We start from the raw sequence: 19315 nt of genomic DNA on the forward strand, positions 1-19315 counted from the left end.
TTTAAAGGGATTGTTCACCAATATGAAAATAAAAATGATATCCCTATGTTCACCGCTGAACATGAATATTTAAATATGTAAACAATTCCTTAAAAAATTTTTGATTTCAGATTAAAAATTTTTTTTTCAGATTTGACTGCATAGTGATAATAGGATCAATTTTTGAGGTAGAATCATTTCTTTACTATCTATTTATATAACTATCTATCTATCTATATATCTTTTTATCTATAATTCTATCTATCTATCTATTTAACTCTATTTCTATCTACCTATTTATCTAGCTACTATCTATTCTCTATCTTCATACATTATATCTATCTATATATAAATATATATATATAACTAGCAAGTGTCTATTTAAATTTCAATCCAACCTTTATTTTCTATTTTTCTATTTATCCATTCATTTATCTAACCATAGGTTCTGTGGGTTAACTTCCGACACAGAGCTGGCTCGTTTGGACTCTCAGCTCTCAGAGCTCTTAGACTTCTTAGAGTCTTTAAAGTAACAAAGTAAGTTAATGTCATTTAATTAATCGACCTTTTCAACTCTTGCAACTGATCAAGAATGCCGCGCATCATTAATATTTTTATGAAATTCGTGAGTTTTATTGGATTTTATTACATTCTTTGATCGAAGTAAAATTAGTAGCGATCAAGGAATTGAGTTTTTGCTACAAAATATAATCTTTTAATCCCTATGTTTTTTTCAACCCGATGTCGTAGACCTTTGTTCTTTCAAACTATAAATCATTATCATCATCTAATCATCTAAGTTTGAAAGATCAAAGTTTGCAAAAATATATAGGATCAAGAAAATCGAAGTTTTTGGCAAAATCTCTATTTCTTTTATCATGATTTAGTTTATAGTTTATTCATTTTTCGCGAACACTTCCTTAAAACTGTAAACAAAACTATGAGCGAGTTTAGTGTATCTCAGATCCTAGTAATCGATAAATTTTTGATTTTTTTTAAACATAATGATACGTTGGTGGACGTGTTGCTAAAACTTTTTAAAAATTATTCAAAGACTAATTGCGTTCCTCCGCATTCCCCTTTTCAAGGGCATTTCAATGTTTGTGAATTCAATATAACAAATATTTATAGTAAATGTGTAAAAAAGTTTTTGCATTTAACAACAGTTCTAAATATTTTACAAGAGTTTCCTGGTTTTCCGATACAATATATGTAATGATTCAATCAGAATTGTCTTTTTACCAACATAACTGACGTTAAGTTACTTTACCTCCATTAGGGCAATTTATTGAAATAACGACCCGCTCTGTGAAGTTTAAAAAGACAATAAAATTACTTTTTCGGGCAATTAAAAATTTTACTGAACCATAGGCCGACCAATTTTTTGCCTGAAAAACATCCTTTGCTCCGTTCTGGATCCCTTCCGTGTAAAGTAGTTGTAAATAATTGTAAAATCTTTTTTTTCTCTCTGATAAATGAATGTTTTAATTTTGAAAAAAAAAAATCTATATTCAACATAAAAATCAACAAATTCGACTCAACTCGCTCTTTTAAATGCCTAGCCTAGCGTGGAAAAAGTTCTTGTATTAAATCTTTTTATTGTAAAAGTTTTCCTCTGAAAAGTGTCGAATAATGAATTTTGAACACTTATATTTCAACAGAGGGAAGACCTCGTAACTAGTTTTAAAACAGAATGTAAGAAATAAACTGATTGGGTTGCAGCTGATAAACTGGTTGGGTTGCAGCTGATAAACTGGTTGGGTTGCAGCTGTTAAAGATTTTAAATCTTTTTTTTAGAAAAACAGTTGCCACGGATGACGGATATATTATTGAAGCCAATTTTAATATTTTTTCATAATTTTAATAATTTCTTTAATTCTTAAAATTAGCATTATTGTCATCATTTTCAAAAGTTTGATAATGTTCCTAATTTTCATAATTTTAATAATTTTCAAAATTTTCATAATTTTCATATTTTTCACATTTTCATAATTTTCATAATTTTCATAATTTTCATAATTTTCATAATTTTCATGATTTTCATAATGTGTGATTTCAGATACTGGTCCAGTTTACGTAATCTAGTTGTTGCTTTGATGAACGCAATTTCATCCATTCTCTCCCTCCTCCTCCTTCTCTTCCTCTTCATATTCATATTCGCGCTGCTCGGCATGCAAGTAAGTTTTTGCAAAAATAAAACCAGGGGAGTATATTTTTTAAAATGATTGATGATCCGTTGAAAAAAAAAATTAAATTGGACATTTAAAGGCAAGTTTTTAAATTCTTTTTCATACTTTTTAACCCCCCCCCCCCCATATCTCAAAAAAAGCATAGCTTATTGGGGAAAAAATTCGCCTCAAAAGGGGGGCGGGGAAGTAATTTTGCTTTCGAAAAAAAATGCAGAAGGAGAAAGTTCGAAACCAGACACCTAGTTACAAATATTATAACCGATTAAAAATGAAAACAAAAAATTGTAAAATAATCATAAAAGATAATTTTAAGGATGGCATTTATATATTTAATCTAAAAAAATACTTATGTTTGATATTCTTTTTTCAAACATTAACAAAATGATAAGCAATTTTTTGAGTAAAAAGAAAAAGAACATAATTTGCATATTTCAAAAATGCATATACATTTTACATTACATTACATTTGCACACTATTTTATCTTTACAAATGAAAATGTTAGGTTAAGAACTAACTTATAAATATAATTAATATAAATTAAGAGTATCTATATTTTATATATTAAATTAAATAATTCACTATTCTTTTATTATTTGTTTATTTCTAAGAACACGAACGTTAATGTGTTTTTTATTAAATTTGAAGACATACGAGATCACATTTTAATCTACTTAAAGGGACTGTAGGTGTGATTTCAAGTGACCCTTCATTTATTAGAGTTGGGTGGGTCCGATTTACAACAACGCTATAAACCTTGGACTATTAATGATGGTAAACATATTCCTATTCATCTACAAAACAACTTGGAATTGTTGAACACTTTGTTTGCAAGATGTTTTATATTTGAGAACTAATTATATTTACTTTCAAGATGTCGTAGTAAATAGATATCCGGAAACTGGGTCGGACTGTCGGACATATAATATTGAGGAATTCTCAAGGAATATATGGGAGCTGTGTTGAGTTCACAGTGTACACCAGCGTGCACTTAAATTTTCTGACAATTTGAACACCAGTTTAGAGCTAACACACGAAGTTTTCGGCACTTGATGATAAGTTTAAGGATACCCTTGTAAATCCGGCATTTCTGTCTGTGCAGTGTGCATATAGGTTCACTTGAAATTACGCTTACAGTCCCTTTAAAAATATAAATTTTTAAGATGTTTTTCCCCATGTCAGAAAATCCATTGTGGAATATGTAAGAAAATTCACAAAATTGTTTATTCAAAAGGAAACTTTGTTATTGACTAAAGCAAAGCTATAAATTATTTACTGAAACTGTCTTACAATAAAAATAAAGAAAGAAAGTTGAATGTAGACTTTTTGCCATTTTGTGAGGGGAGTGGGTCGGGGGGGGGGGGGGGAATAAATAAATAAATGTTATTTACATTTATTGTAATTTCTAAAATCCGTGATTTGTTGCAGAATAAAATTTCTTTTCAAAGATGATTTATCGCTCCGTGCAAACTTGACAGCGAGGACTTATTCTTCAATTTCGATATTTATCAATTTTAAATCTATTTCAGATCCGTTTTGAAATATGAAATGAATTTTTCGTTTCCAAATTCCATTCTTATATATTGTTTTCTGACACAAATAATTGCACGTCAAATTAAAATATATTGAACGTAGGATTGAAATTACGTATATCTTTACAATCATGAATCCTATTATTGAACAGCTGTTGAGAAGAACAAAACATTTGGAATTTCTAATCTTTAATATCAGGAAAATATACTTTTTCTTATATTTGTACGTGAAATCATACCATAGGAGGTACAAGGTTGCCAAGTTGTACCAATTAGGTTGAATAAATTACCCTCTCTCCTTCGGTCTTGTTTAATGTGATGGTTATTTTCCATCTTGTAATTAATCTCTATATTGTAATTAATCTCTATCTTGTATTTAATCTCTATCTTGTAATTAATCTCAATCTTGTAATTATTCTTAATCTCTATCTTGTAATTAATCTCTGTCTTGTAATTAATCTCAATCTTGTAATTTTTCTCTATCTTGGAATAAAGCTCCATCTTGTAATTAATATCTATCCTGAAATTAATCTCCATCTTGTAATTTAATTGTTTCTGCATTATCTAATTTCTTGTGTAATTTAACCTCTTTTCTGTTACAACCCCCCCCCCCCTACCCTGAAGTTAAATGAAAATACCCTTAAGTATCCCTAAGGGTATATTTAACTGGATTCTACACCCTTCTCAAATATAATTTTAGAATTCCGCACATTCTACCACCAAACTCTTTATTTCACCTTTTCTTGGTAAGAATAAAAACTATCAAGGGTTAAGTTTAGCCAAAAAAATATCAAATACAGGGTTACCCTTAAGGTTCATCTTGGAAACGTTGCCTGATGAAACACTACACTCATAAAACGATATACACTTCAACGCTTCACACTCAAATCACTACACTCAGACAAAACTCTACACTCATAAAATACTATCCTTTAACAGACACTTCCCTAATGCAGAAATGCTTTCAAAAGATAGGCTATCATGATAAAAACAACTATAAAAACACCCTAAAAAATAAATAAATATATTTCATTGCAGTAATATATTTTAATTATTATTGTAGAGATTTTTCACACATAGAAATAACCATATATTAATGGTGTAATTTTTGTAATGTTTTTAAAAAATATATATATATTGAAGATGGTAACGCTTGTGGCACAACTTGGCACAAAGGCTTAGACGACCGATTTTGTTCATTTTTTATTTTTACAACATATGTATTGCTTTTCTATCAACTTATCTTTTACTTTTCAATAATCTTTATTGAGGTTAAGATATTTTATTTGATACAAAAAAAACCAAATAAACCCTCAGAATGGGAATTGCGACAATAAAAAAAGTTCCAACTAACATTTTTTTTATGGTGCGGCATAGCTTAAATTGCATCACTGTACATCATACATGCCACTCCATAAATATAGGGTTTCTACGGCTACAGTTATCATATATATAGATACTCCCCTAGTTTTCAGAGGTTTCTGCTAGAAATGTTTAATTAAACATTTGCTCTGGCAACGCAATCCTAAACTTTGGAATAATTAATTTTATAAAATTTAAATTCTTGAAAAACATGACGTCAGCCCGGAGTTAAATAATAGTTCTAATCAATGCTAGCTTATATATAGTTATAAAAAGTCAGGAAAAGTTTTATTTTATTTGACTCAATTTTACAGCCTTGATACCTTCCTTTCAGTCATAACTTTTCAGCATAATAACTTTTTTCTCCGAATTTTCATAATTTTTTTAAATTCTAAAGATTTTTAAAATAGTTTTTATTGTAAAAACACTTCAAATCTTAAAAGCAAGAACATCATGTTAAACCAGTAAAAAACTGTCTTACTTTTGCGAATATCGAAAATCAAATCAGAAAACATACGATCAGAACTTTAATACTTTTTTATTCTAAAAAAATCTAGTAGTTATCTTACAATTTAAAATATTTCTTAATTGATATTATTATCAAATCATTGTTTCGTACCTTTAGTTATAAAATTAAAATTTCTCTGCTCTTTCCAATTTAGCAAATTCTTGAAGATTTATGTTAATTTTCCACTCACTTCGAATTATTGGATAAACGGCTTAGGAAAGGAGTTGAGCGTGCATCATGTCAACCTATTGGGTTTATATAGATTACATTTAATTTGGATTATTCATTTTATTAACCTCGGAATTTAATTTCTAGTGGTACCCTTAAAGCTTTGTCTGATCAAGTATGAAATAGAAATGTTTGTTTAAATTTTAGAAATTGTTTATTTTCAATTAAGGGTTCTCTACTTAAATTGATGTGCGCATTAATACTGCAAGAAAAAGTACAGGAATTATCAGAATAAACATTGTTAAGTCTGTTTAACATTATTGATCAGATCTAGGGTTTACTCAACCCTTTTAATAATAATTAATTATAATTGCATTTAATTAGAAGACCAATTTATAAGTTACCAAGCCACAGATATAAATTTGCGCTTTTATTCTTAGATCTTAAGTGTTCTGCACATATAGATTGTATTTTACACATAATTTGTACCGGCCCGGCCATATTCCAGTATTATACATGGATTATTTTCTCTTAATGATTGACTTTATTTCCGGGCCTGCGAATTTTATTTATAATTTATTTTTCACTGGTGCATTTATATTCTATCTTGTTCTATGACTGAGCTTAATATTTATATAGTTTGAAGTGAAAGTGAATTCAGAATGTATAAAAAAGCTTGTATATCATGTCGAGACACAGTATACGTGTTTTTAAAAATATTGTTTAAATATTTAAGCAGAGGCACCAGTGTACAATTTCAGTAGAAACAGAAATTATTACTCTAAACTTAAAGCTAGAAATAAGTGGCTATGCCGTAGAATAAATGTAACGTCAAGCTATGGTAAAACACCTGGTCACACCTTTAAGTCTATCTGAAGTTTAAATATTTTTTTTTCATAATAAAACCTGATGACGGGCGCGGCATAATGGACTTTTACAATTGAGAGGGTCCTGTGACATTCTCTATCAAATTCCAATATCTGAGTATGATGGAAAGCTACCAATGTCAATGTTTTAATTTTTACAATATTGGTTTTCCCCAGGAGCAGTGGCAATAGGCATTTCCCCAGCAGCAGTTCTATATATTCCACAGCAGTTTTTCTATATATTCTTCAGCAATAGTCCTAGATATTCCCCAGCAGCAGTTCTATATATTCCCAATGCAGCGGTATTCCTATATATTCCCCAGCAGTAATCGTGCTATATTTTCCCCCGCAGCAGTTCTATATATTCCCCAATAGTAGTCCTATATATATTTTTTTCTATATATTCCTCAGCGATTGACCTAGATATTCCCCAGCAGTAGTTCTAGATATTCCCCAACGGTGGTCCTATTAATTCCCCAGCATTAGTGCTAGATATTCCCTAGCAGTAGTCCTAGATATTCCCCAGCAGTAGTCCTATATATTTCCCAGTAGTAGTCCTATATATTCCCCAGTAGTAGTCCTATATATTTCCCAGTAGTAGTCCTATGTATTCCCCAGTAGTAGTTCTATATGTTCCCCAGCAGTAGTTTAAGATTTCCTTCAGGAGTAGACCTAGATATTCCCCCGGCAGTAGTTCTAGATATTCCCCAGCAGTAGTTCTAGATATTCCCCAGCATTAGTTCTAGATATATTCCCCCAGCAGTAGACCTAGATATTCCCCCAGCAATAGTTCTAGATATTCCCCAGCAGTAGTTCTAGATATTCCCCAGCAGTAGTTCCAGATATTCCCCAGCAGTAGTCCTAGATATTTCCCAGCAGTAGTTCTAGATATTCCCCAAGCAGTAGTCCTAGATATTCCCCAGTGGCCAGCAGTAGACCGAGATATGCCCTAGCAGATGTCCTAGATATTCCCAAGAAGTAGCTCTAAATATTCCCCAGCAGTAGTTCTAGATATTCCCCAGTGGCCAGTAGTAGTTCTAGATATTCCCCCAGCAGTAGTTCTAGATATTCCCCAGCAGAAGTCCTAGATATTCCCCCAGCAGTAGTTCTAGATATTCCCCCAGCAGTAGTTCTATATATTCCCCAGCAGTAGTCCTAGATATTCCCCAAGCAGTAGACCAAGATATTCCCCAGTGGCCAGTATAGTAGTTCTAGATATTCCCCCAGCAGTAGTTCTAGATATTCCCCAGCAGTAGTCCTAGATATTCCCCCAGCAGTAGTTCCAGATATTCCCCCAGCAGTAGTTCTAGATATTCCCCAGCAGTAGTTCTATATATTCCCCAGCAGTAGTCCTAGATATTCCCCCAGCAGTAGACCAAGATATTCCCCAGTGGCCAGTATAGTAGTTCTAGATATTCCCCCAGCATTAGTTCTAGATATTCCCCAGCAGTAGTTCTAGATATTCCCCCAGCAGTAGTCCTAGATATTCCCCCAGCAGTAGTCCTAGATATTCCCCCAGCAGTAGTTCTAGATATTCCCCAGCAGTAGTTCTAGATATTCCCCCAGCAGTAGTTCTAGATATTCCCCAGCAGTAGTTCTAGATATTCCCCCAGCAGTAGTCCTAGATATTCCCTCAGAAGTAGACCTAGATATTCCCCAGCAGTAGTTCTAGATATTCCCCCAGCAGTATAGTAGTTCTAGATATTTTCCCAGCAGTAGACCAAGATATTCGCCAGCAGTAGTCCTAGATATTCCCCCAGTAGTAGTTCTAGATATTCCCCAGCAGTAGTTCTAGATTTTTCCCAGCAGTAGTTCTAGATATTCCTCCAGCAGTAGTTCTAGATATTCCCCAGCAGTAGTTCTAGATATATTCCCCCAGCAGTAGACGTAGATATTCCCCCAGTAGTAGTCCTAGATATTCTCCCAGCAGTAGACCTAGATGTTCCCCAGCAGTAGTCCTAGATATTCCCCAGCAGTATTCCTAGATATTCCCCAGCAGTAGTCCTAGATATTCCCCAGCAGTAGTCATAGATATTTCCCAGCAGTAGTCCTAGATATTCGCCAGCAGTAGTCCTAGGTAGTAGTCCTAGATATTCGCCAGCAGTAGTCCTAGATAGTAGTCCTAGATATTCGCCAGCAGTAGTCCTAGATAGTAGTCCTAGATATTCGCCAGCAGTAGTGCTAGATAGTAGTCCTAGATATTCGCCAGCAGTAGTCCTAGATAGTAATCCTAGATATTTTCAGCAACTTTATATATTTTCTATTTGGTAGAGTATGATGTAACATTATGTTAATAATAAAAACTTCTTCTTTATTATATTTTCCTTACTATATGTATGAATACATTCATCCTTATATATATACAAATATATTTATCTATCTATCTAACTATCTATATATCTATCTATCTATCTATCTTTCTATTTATCTATCTAATATTATCAGATAATCAATTGTAGGGGGAAATAATTAACGGAAGTGGTTTATGAATAATGTCTGATTGGCTATTAATATGATCAAACTCTGGGAACAAAAATTGTTAAAATGATAACTCCAAGAAAACAAACTACTGAAGGACAATCTACTGAAGGACAATCTACTGCAGGACAATCTACTGAAGGACAATCTACTGCAGGACAAAAATTGCAGGACGAAATACTTAGGACAAACTACTGAAGGGCAAGCTACTGAAGAATAAACTACTGAAGGGCAAACTACTGAAGAATAAACTACTGAAGGGCAAACTACTGAAGAATAAACTACTGAAGGGCAAACTACTGAAGAATAAACTACTGAAGGGCAAGCTACTGAAGGGCCAACTACTGAAGGGCAAGCTACTGAAGGACAAACTTCTGAAAAACAAACAATTGCAGTGCAACTACAGAAGAAAAATAACTTAGGGACAAACTACTGAAGGACAAACTTCTAAAGGACAAACTACTGAAGGACAAACTGATAAAGTGCAAGCTATCGAAGAGCAAACTAATGAATGAAAACAATTAAAGGATAAACTGCTAAAGGAAAAACTAATGGAAGACAAACATCTAAATGGGCAAGCTAATGCAGAACAAACTATTGAAGAACAAACTTCTGAAGGGCAAGCTACTGAAGGACCAACTACTGAAGGAAAAACTACTAAAAGACAAACTAATGAAGAAAAAACTATTGAAGGGCACACCGGAAGAAAAGCGATTTAGGGACAAACTATTGAAGGATAAACTACTTAAGGACAAACTACTGAAGGACAAACTACTGAAGGACAAACTACTAAAGGACAAACTACTGAAGAAAAAACTATTGAAAGCCAAATACTGAAGAAAAACGACTTAGGGACAAACTACTGAAGGAAAAACTACTTAGGAACAAACTATTGAAGGGCAACTACTGAAGAAAAACAAGGGACAAACTGCTGAAGGGCAAGCGATCGAAGAACAAACTAATGAAGGACAAACAATTGAACGACAACCTACTAAAGGAAAAACTTCTGAAGGGCAAACTAATGAAGGACAAGCAATTGAAGGACAAACTGCTGGAGAACAACTACTGAAGGACAAACTACTAAAGGATAAACTACTAAATATCAAACTACTGAAGGGCAAGCTTCTGAAGCACAAACTACTGAAAGACAATGAAGGACAAACTATTAAAGGGTAAAATACTGAAGGACGACAAACTTTCGAATTCCGAAAATAGCTTTTCAATAAGAGAAATACTTTTAAGAATGTCGGAAACAAACAAGACGTCAAATAATATTATTATAAAGACATATATGAGTGCTGACAAATTGTATTATGTAGTACAATATTATATGTTATTATAATATATTTTTTTATTATGTGAGTATTATATATATAAATAAATTTATTGATGATATTGCAATTATTATAATTACTATGATTATTAGAAATATTACTATAAAACTTTATTTCAGTTGTTTGGCGGTCAATTTAATTTTCCTGAGGGGAGACCTACTTCTAACTTTGACTCAATCACGAGTGCCTTACTCACGGTGTTCCAGGTTAGTTTACTCACAGTGTTCCAAGTTAATTTACTCCCTGTGTTCCAAGTTAGTTTACTTACAGTGTTCCAAGTTAGTTTACTCACAGTGTTCTAGGTTAGTTTACTTATAGTGTTCCAGGTTAGTTTACTCTCACTGTTCCAGGTAAGTTTACTCACAGTGTTCCAGGTTAGTTTACTCACAGTGTTCCAGGTTAGTTTACTGACAGTGTTCCAAGGAAGTTTACTCGCAGTATATATAAAAGTTGTAATCTCAGTTTGTCTGTTTGTTTACTTGGATGTCCGATCATGACTCATCGATTTGCCATAAATTTTGATTGGTGAACTCGGGAGAACCCCGGGAATGTTCTTAGTCTTGTTTTAATATTCCAAGTTGAGTGGATTGACTTTAAAAGCAAAAATTTAGTTTCCCGTTAAAATCGACGGAAGTAACTATGAGTAACCTGGGCAACGATGAGTTCCCAAGCTAGTATATAATAATATGTATGCACTGAACCCTTTATATTCTAGACCAGAGGATATTTTTAGATCATTTAAAGCTGAAGATTTTCATTTCTTTAAAATATCTGAAGGGGCTTAACCACCTCCCACCCCCTTCCCTTCCTTCCAGAAAGTGTGCTAACGATGGCACTATGGTGTAAGAACCTACTACTGGTAGATTCCAATTTGTAAACTTTATTTTAAACTTGAAACATACAAACAGAACAAATAAACTGTAGAACATTATAGAAAGGGAAACCTTGGAAACAAAACTAAAAGTGGGAGAGAGGGAGATTGAGGGTTGGAAGGGGAAGAAAGGGTAGAAGGGTATCTATCCTTCAATTCTCTATCGCTCTATCTAGGCAAGGAATGTTAATTGCTGTTGTGTATTTTCTGCGTACATATGAAGACCAGTTCTCTCTGGGCGGTGCTGGTAAACAAGAATAGATGCATCGTTGTTCCTTTAGTATCCGGGAAGGATAAAAGCATTTATAATTTAAAAAATTTTGATAATTCACATAATAGTTTCCTGTGACCAGAATATTTCATTGATATTTTAAGTGAATGATGGTTCCCATGTCAGGCTGTGACATCCGTCTTTACTGCCCAGAGACAGTACACTGCACTAATAAAAATGTGTACCCCTCTGAAAGTTCTTTGTATCTAGCTATCTACCTATTAATAAATCTATCTAACTATCTATCTATCCATCCATGTTTAGATATTAACTGGTGAGGACTGGAATGTTGTGATGTACACCGCAATTAACTCTAAGGTTAAAAAATTCTAGAATCAAATTATTCGAGTTTTTTTTCTAAATCTTAATGATTTAATACAACTGCACTGTCGTCTATAAACCTACTTAAAGTTTGAAAAACTACTCTAAAAATTTGAATGCACGATTTAGACTTATTAAAAGCATTTGAGAAAATAACATTATGATACAATTTTTATCGATTTTTTATTTTAATCAAAATCAAAAATTTTTAGCGGAAACTAAAATTTCTATACAATTTGACCCATTAAACTATGGAAGAAGAAGACGACATCTACGCAACCTCGTGTATATTTGATATGTAGTATAGTAGCTTGACAATCAAATTATCAAGTAAACTGTGTGTGTGTACTGCGCAGTTGCTTATTTCGTGGTGTTCAATAAACTCTTCAAAATCATAACAATCGTCTTCTTTCCCACAGCTTTATGGGTCTCAATGTATCTGTTTGAATTTAGGGCGGGAAGGTGAATGGTGGTATAATCTACTGCATGTATTTTGTTATGCTCACATTGTGCGGAGATTATACATTACTCAATGTCTTCTTGGCTATCGCTTGTGATTCATTGGACCAAGCCGCAGCGCTGACTGAGGTAAAATTGGAAAGATCTGATTGGAATGAGTTTGCTTTTTATCCTGTTTCAATCCTTTCTGAACATTTATGCTTTTTATACTTTATTGAAGCATTATTTTAATTTATTTTCAATCCTGCTTTTATTGTGTGTTTTTTACACATTTGTTATATTTTTTAAGTTCACTTTCATAATCGGAAAAAAATTAAAAATGCATATTTTTTAACAATCAAAGTTTGCTGACCTAAAAAGATGCTCCGTAAGAACTTAAGATGTTAAATATATATTTCAAATTGTATTCACTACTTTTATAAAATTCAGCAACATTTTCTCTCCTACTGAATATATTAATTGATACAGTTTAGCAAACGATTTTTAAACCGATTTTAAACCAATCTTTTTATTTGTTGTTTCGGCCTTTTATCTTCTGTCTAATTTAAAATTTATACAATTTAATAAAAGAAAAATAAAAGTACCCACAATTTTGAAAATAAAGAATATATCGTATTTTGACTTGAACCAAAAACGTTTCCCATCTTTAAAGCTTGATATTGTATAAAAATAAATTTTGATATAATAAACATGTTTCGATAAAGAATCTTTAGGGACCTACTTTTTTGTTATCACATAATCTGGGATATTTTGGTCATAATTTATTAACTTTTTTTTGTCAATTAAAAAATTAACGATCATTTTAATTCATTATTTTATTAGGATTTAGGTTGATCTATCAAAGTGATCAAGTTGCTGATAACAATATTTATTAAACTGTGTTTTACTTCATCTCCCCCCCCCCTCCCTCTTCTACTTTAAAGGCCTGTTAAGAAGTTGAACGTTAGTTTATAACCAACTGCTTTAAAACTAGAAATTCAAGGGTTCCCTTTTCCTCTTTAGAGGGAAAAATAACTAAAACCAATTTTTTAAATTCTTATCTTTAAAATTTTTCTTTTCCACTTTTTCTTTATCTATTTAATTGATTTTTTGAATCCCTCTGTAAACCTTTTTCTTTTAATATCTTCACAGATTAATCCTCTAGTGTTTTGAATATATAAAATATCTCCAAGAGCACCAATATTTTGGCATGTATATCTATTCGATGAACTTTTTAAACTCTGGTTTTTTATTTAGTGTGAAAAGGTAAGATATGTTTGTACTCCATTCTTTAATAAAATTTGCATTTGGCGGATTTTTGATTTGAGAAAAATAAATCATATTTTAAAGGAATTTTTTATACCTATTTAGGCAACTTTTGAAAAAGTTTAAAATGTAAATTTAAAAAGCTTGCTGACCAGGCAATATAAAAATACAGAATTATTATTAACAAAAGCCTTTAATTCTTACATTGGAAAAATTTTCTGAGTTGCCAAATTTAGAGTAAAATATTGAACAGATACATTGTCTTCTAATAATTATGATAATTTGAGAAATTGTCTTTTGATAAAAATATTAAAAATTTGTATCACATTTATCTAATCTAACCTCTATAAGTAGATGTAGTGTTTAATATTTTCTCATCAAGAAATTGTCATGTTTTGTGGAGACCGCTGTATCTAAAATAAAAAATAAACAAATGCAAAGTTTAGAAAAGGAATGAAAAATATTTGTGATGTCTACAACACAATTAGCTTCCAATGGGGCAAACAAGTTCCCAAAAATCCAATTTGCCTCATTGTCGGCTAATATATCAAGATAAAATCAAGATAAAGACAACTTTCTTGAGATCCCCGCCAGCAAAGTAAATGATCTCCCGTGTACAATAGAAGAGTTCATGATATTCTGTGTACTACAGTCTAGTAAACGATCTTCAATATAATATTGTATAAGTACATGATCATCTCTGTACAAAAGTGGAGTATATGATCTTCTCTATACTACAGTAGAGTTCACAATCTTCTCTTTACTACAGTAGAGTACACAATCTTCTCTTTACTAAAGTGGAGTACATGATCTTTTCTATACTACAGTAGAGTACATGATATTTACTATACTACAGCAGAGTACATGAGCTTCTCTATACTACAGTAGAGTACATGATCTTTTCTATACTATAGCAGAGTACATGATCTTCTCTATGCTATATATTTGAGTACATGATCTTCTCTATATTAAAGTAGAATACATGATCTTTTCTATACTATAGTAGAGTACATGAGATTCCCTGTACTTAAGAAGACCAAAGTGTTTTTTATTCAAACAGTCAGAAATTTAAGAAGGTATCACTAAACGAAACCAAGTTTAATGTCGGATCAATTTGTGTATATTTTTTTTAAGATAAGGGAAAACATGTTGTATATAAAAAGAAATATGTCTCAAAAAGATATATTTATGCTGATAAATGATAGTATATGTGTACATATTTATATACATGTATTTCCTCTAGGTTTCGACGATTTGTACGGTCTTAAGTTTCTGACTCTGAGGGCATTCTTGAGGGTGATTTTGAGGATTTTTACACGAATGACGTTATGTAATCAGTGAATATCCAACATACACTTTTAAAAATCCTAATCACCGTTCTTTGATTCCCTCAGTTTTACATATAATGCAAGGACGTTGTACAAATATTAATGCTATAAATGATTTGCTGTTTATATTTTCCGAGATATACAGGGGTTTCCAAAATTGTGTGGAAAGCAACGATAATGTTCAACAAACGAAAACTTCAATAATTCTATTAAAATGGGAAACAACTTATAGTTCTTACAAAATATCAAAAAAAAATAATTGACTTTGGACTTTTTTGTTTTAGTTTTCCACTTTATTTTGGGTGTATCTGTAAACTAAATCCCCCCCTCCCCTCCCTCTCCTTGTCAATGTAGAAACACTAGAAGAAGTGGGAAAACTTGTTAACGAGTTGAGAACTTAAAAACTTGTCCACAGAACAAACACAGACGTTGCAGTACACTGAGAATACCGTCCACAGAACAAACACAGACGTTGCAGTACACTGAGAATACCGTCCACAGAACAAACACAGACGTTGCAGTACACTGAGAATACCGAGAAACTTTGTTATCCAAACTTTAAAATTTTAGAGTTTTTTAAATAAAACTATATAGATTTTATTCTAATTAGAAATAATTAGTTTAATGTTTCCGTCATAAAGATACATTTGGTAAAGAGCTTTTTTACCACTTTTTTGTTTTATTTTGGGCAATATTATATTTATCACGTGCAATTGTAATGAAAGGAATAAAGTGACTTTTATCTTTTTGAAGTTTGTTAACGCCAATGTTTGCATTTTTATTCTTACAAAAAAACTAATTCTGTGAATTGCTTCGTCTGTGAACATATTCTCTCTATGATTTGGAATTTCTGCACTTATATGTCGTGTCCCTATACAATACACAAGTAAAATAAGATTATTGTCATTATAGTAAATTTTCATATTAATAATAATTGCAAAATTAATTTTTCACCAAACACTAGATGCCATAATTTATGTTGTTTTATGTTGTAGAAGCATCAGATTTGAAGAAAATTCTTCATTTTTGAGACATTGTTCAACTTTTTTGATGTAAACTTTTTGAACACACCCCTTTAGTCACTATATAGTGTTTAGTCCCCTTTTTCGTATTTAATTTAGGCAAATAGTTTCTATATGCTTACTGAAAGGGATCGGTCATGATTTTTTAATTGGGAATAATTAATTTTCTTGAAATCCTTTGGAAAAATTGTGACCTGTCCCTTCAAGAAAAATCGGGAAAATGAATCGCCACAAAAAAGTACCTGGACAAAATCCATTAAAAATCTGAACCAACTCTACCTAGTTTAAAGCTTTACGCAAGCAAGGCAACACAAAAGTTGACCGAAACTTAAATTTTAAAACTTCTTGCTTTAAAACAGAAAATCTTCCAAAAATCGCTCTCCCTTTTATCTATCTATCTGCGCCCTGTTTCTAATGCAGTATCTATTTATCTGCAGGCGGAGGAGGCGGAGAAGGAACGGCAGGCACAGGAGATGGAGAAGCAGAAGGAAAGAGAGGCGCTTGCCCTGGCCATCTTGAACGGTACAGCGGACAAGCTAGAGCTGGAGAAGAGGGAGAGAGAGGAAAATGAGTGAGTATTTTCTTATTTAATTTCTTTTTAAAGAGACTGTTAACGGATTCAAAGCAACTCTGTACATAATGAGTGGGATTACAGGCACTGTAGATTTAATTTTATTTAACTTACCATATATATGGAAATATGTCTAATTCACAGCTTTAAAACTTGCACACTCTCAGCACACAGCTGTATTATGACGTCACAAGAGTCAACTTAGTTTTTGTGTCCGACAAGGTTATTAATAATAGTGATAATTTTAGAATAAAGTGCTTATTTTACAGTAAAATACCTGCATTTTTATGTGTTCTTTATTTTCTGTTTTACACTTTTTTGATGTAAAAACCATGTCAGTAATGTGAGATGATTTTGTTTTCCTTGTTATATTTGACTCTTGTGACGTCGTGTATAATTGGTCCATTTCTCTGTTGCCACCTATGGAATTTACATACTTTATTTCATCACATGATTCCCGAAGATAAATTTTTCGGCTGAAAAATACGAAAATCTCCGATGTCAATTCTTAGACAAAAGATAAAATGGAGAGACACTTGAAATTCCGTCTATAGTCCCCTTCAGGATTCACACCACTCACATCCAAGCATCGACGAATAAGATTAATAAATTGTATGACGTGGAAAAAAATAGATACACGTACACTGTACAGAACCAGAAAAGTGAAAAAGGCCATAAAGTTAAAAAAAAAATTGTAATGAATAAATAATGATAGAAAATATGGATAAAATTATAAATGAATTAAATAATCCTGGAAAAACAATTAAAAAAGAATTAACGAATTATAAAACGCAAAACAAATGAAAACTTTTGAATATAATTAAGATCCCTGGAGGGCCATGAAAATAATAGCAATGAATGGAATAAAGCCGTAATAAATATAAAATAATTCAGGGGAAAACAATATAAATGAATGGAATAAAGCCGTAATAAATATAAAATAATTCAGGGGAAAAAATGTAAATGAATGGAATAAAGCCGTAATAAATATAAAATAATTCAGAGGAAAACAATAGCAATGAATTGAATAAAGCCGTAATAAATAAAAAATAATTCAGGGGAAAACAATATAAATGAATGGAATAAAGCCGTAATAAATATAAAATAATTCAGGGGAAAACAATATAAATTAATGGAATAAAGCCGTAATAAATATAAAATAATTCAGGGGAAAACAATATAAATGAATGGAATAAAGCCGTAATAAATATTAAATTAATTCAGGGGAAAACAATATAAATGAATGGAATAAAGCAGTAAAGAATATAAATGAACTGATTGGAAAAGAATACAGATGAATGGAATATACTACGGGAAAGAACATACATGAATGGAATGAAGCAGAGAATATAAATGAATGGAATAGCGCAGGAAAGAATAGAGATTAAGTGAATGCCACAAATAGAAAGAAATGGAATAACGAGGAAAAGAATATAAATTTATGGAATAACGCGGTAAAGAAAATAAACAAATGCAATAACGCGGGAAATAATATAAAATGGATGGATAAACGCGGGAAAGAACAGAAACGTATGGAATACCACGGGAAAGAATGAAAATGAAAAGAATAGCAGGGGAAAGATTATAAATGAGGAATACCAGGGGAAGGTATAGAAATGAAAGGAATAATGAGGGATAAAATAGAAATGAATGAAACGCCAAAGAAGAATAAAATAAACAGAATAGACATTAATTGAATAATGCAGGAAAGAATAGAAATGAATGGAATACCATGGAAAGTAATATGAGGAATACTACGGGAAATGATATAAATGAATGGAATACCACGGGAAAGAATATAAATGAATGGAATACCACGGGAAAGAACATGAATTAATAGAATACCACAGGAAAGAATATAAATGCACGGAATACCACGCGAAGGAATATAAATGAATGGAATACCAAGGCAAAGAATATAAATGAATGAAATACCACGGGAAAGAATATAAATGAATGGAATACCACGAGAAAGAATATAAATGAACGGAATACCACAGGAAAGAATGAAATTAATGGAATACCACGGGAAAGAATATAAATGAGTGGGATACCACCAGAAAGAATATAAATGAATGGAATTACATGGGGAATAATAAAAATGAATGGAAAGAATGCAGATGAAGATGTGTTGGAGTGAAGTAGAACTAAACAATGAGATTCATTAAAGAAAGAAGGAAAGCAATTATTTCTTCTGTTTTATAAAGCACACTTCTATAAATTTTCTAATCTTAAACATCCGAATACAGCACACTAGAGTATTATGTTTTTAATCCAGAATAAAACACTTTTTTTACATTCGAATTCCATAATGTATTTGATTCCGTTATAATTGAGAGAAAATATGGTTTTCTTCAATTGGCCTTCCTGTATCAGAATTTAATGAATTTGAGCCGTGTCTCAAATCAGCCAAAGCCTGTTTTCAATTGAGCGCCGGCTTAAATCTTGAAACATTGAATACAATTTTAAGTGGAACCAACCATATTTGAGCCGCGACTCAAATTTAAGCCGCCGCTCAAATTCTTTAAATTCAGCCTCTGGTTTAACAGGCAGTTATATGTTAAGCTTGAATTTATAGAGATTCTAAAATTAAGTACAATACTTTCAATAACCATTAAGATTTAAGAATTCATATTAAGAATAGTTTAAGATGAGTTTGGGATAGTTAAGATGCACAGGTGTAGGACACATGGAAGGCAATTAGTAGAAATGTTAATGATTTATATAATAAAGCTGTTCGCTTATATAACTGTATGTCAACTATAGCTGGCCAAACGGCTGGACCAAATTGGTTAAAAAATTTAGATGGAATC

At 31.8% G+C, this 19315-nt stretch overlaps 1 protein-coding gene across 1 annotated transcript in view; it reads left to right on the forward strand.

Moving 5' to 3' along the window:
* Window positions 1-16506, forward strand: part of LOC111713497 (voltage-dependent calcium channel type A subunit alpha-1) — a 45974-nt gene extending 29468 nt beyond the window's left edge. The window contains exons 20-27 of the mRNA XM_023488364.1: window positions 131-167; window positions 425-516; window positions 2039-2156; window positions 10534-10620; window positions 11821-11874; window positions 12331-12465; window positions 13573-13581; window positions 16369-16506. Of these exons, the coding sequence (XP_023344132.1) occupies window positions 131-167; window positions 425-516; window positions 2039-2156; window positions 10534-10620; window positions 11821-11874; window positions 12331-12465; window positions 13573-13581; window positions 16369-16506 (670 nt within the window). The remainder of the gene's footprint in view (window positions 1-130; window positions 168-424; window positions 517-2038; window positions 2157-10533; window positions 10621-11820; window positions 11875-12330; window positions 12466-13572; window positions 13582-16368) is intronic.
* The last annotated feature ends 2809 nt before the right edge of the window (window positions 16507-19315 follow it).

Source organism: Eurytemora carolleeae, unplaced genomic scaffold, assembly GCF_000591075.1.
Source record: "Eurytemora carolleeae unplaced genomic scaffold, Eaff_2.0 scaffold1430, whole genome shotgun sequence".
Taxonomy (NCBI): Eukaryota; Metazoa; Arthropoda; class Copepoda; order Calanoida; family Temoridae; genus Eurytemora; species Eurytemora carolleeae.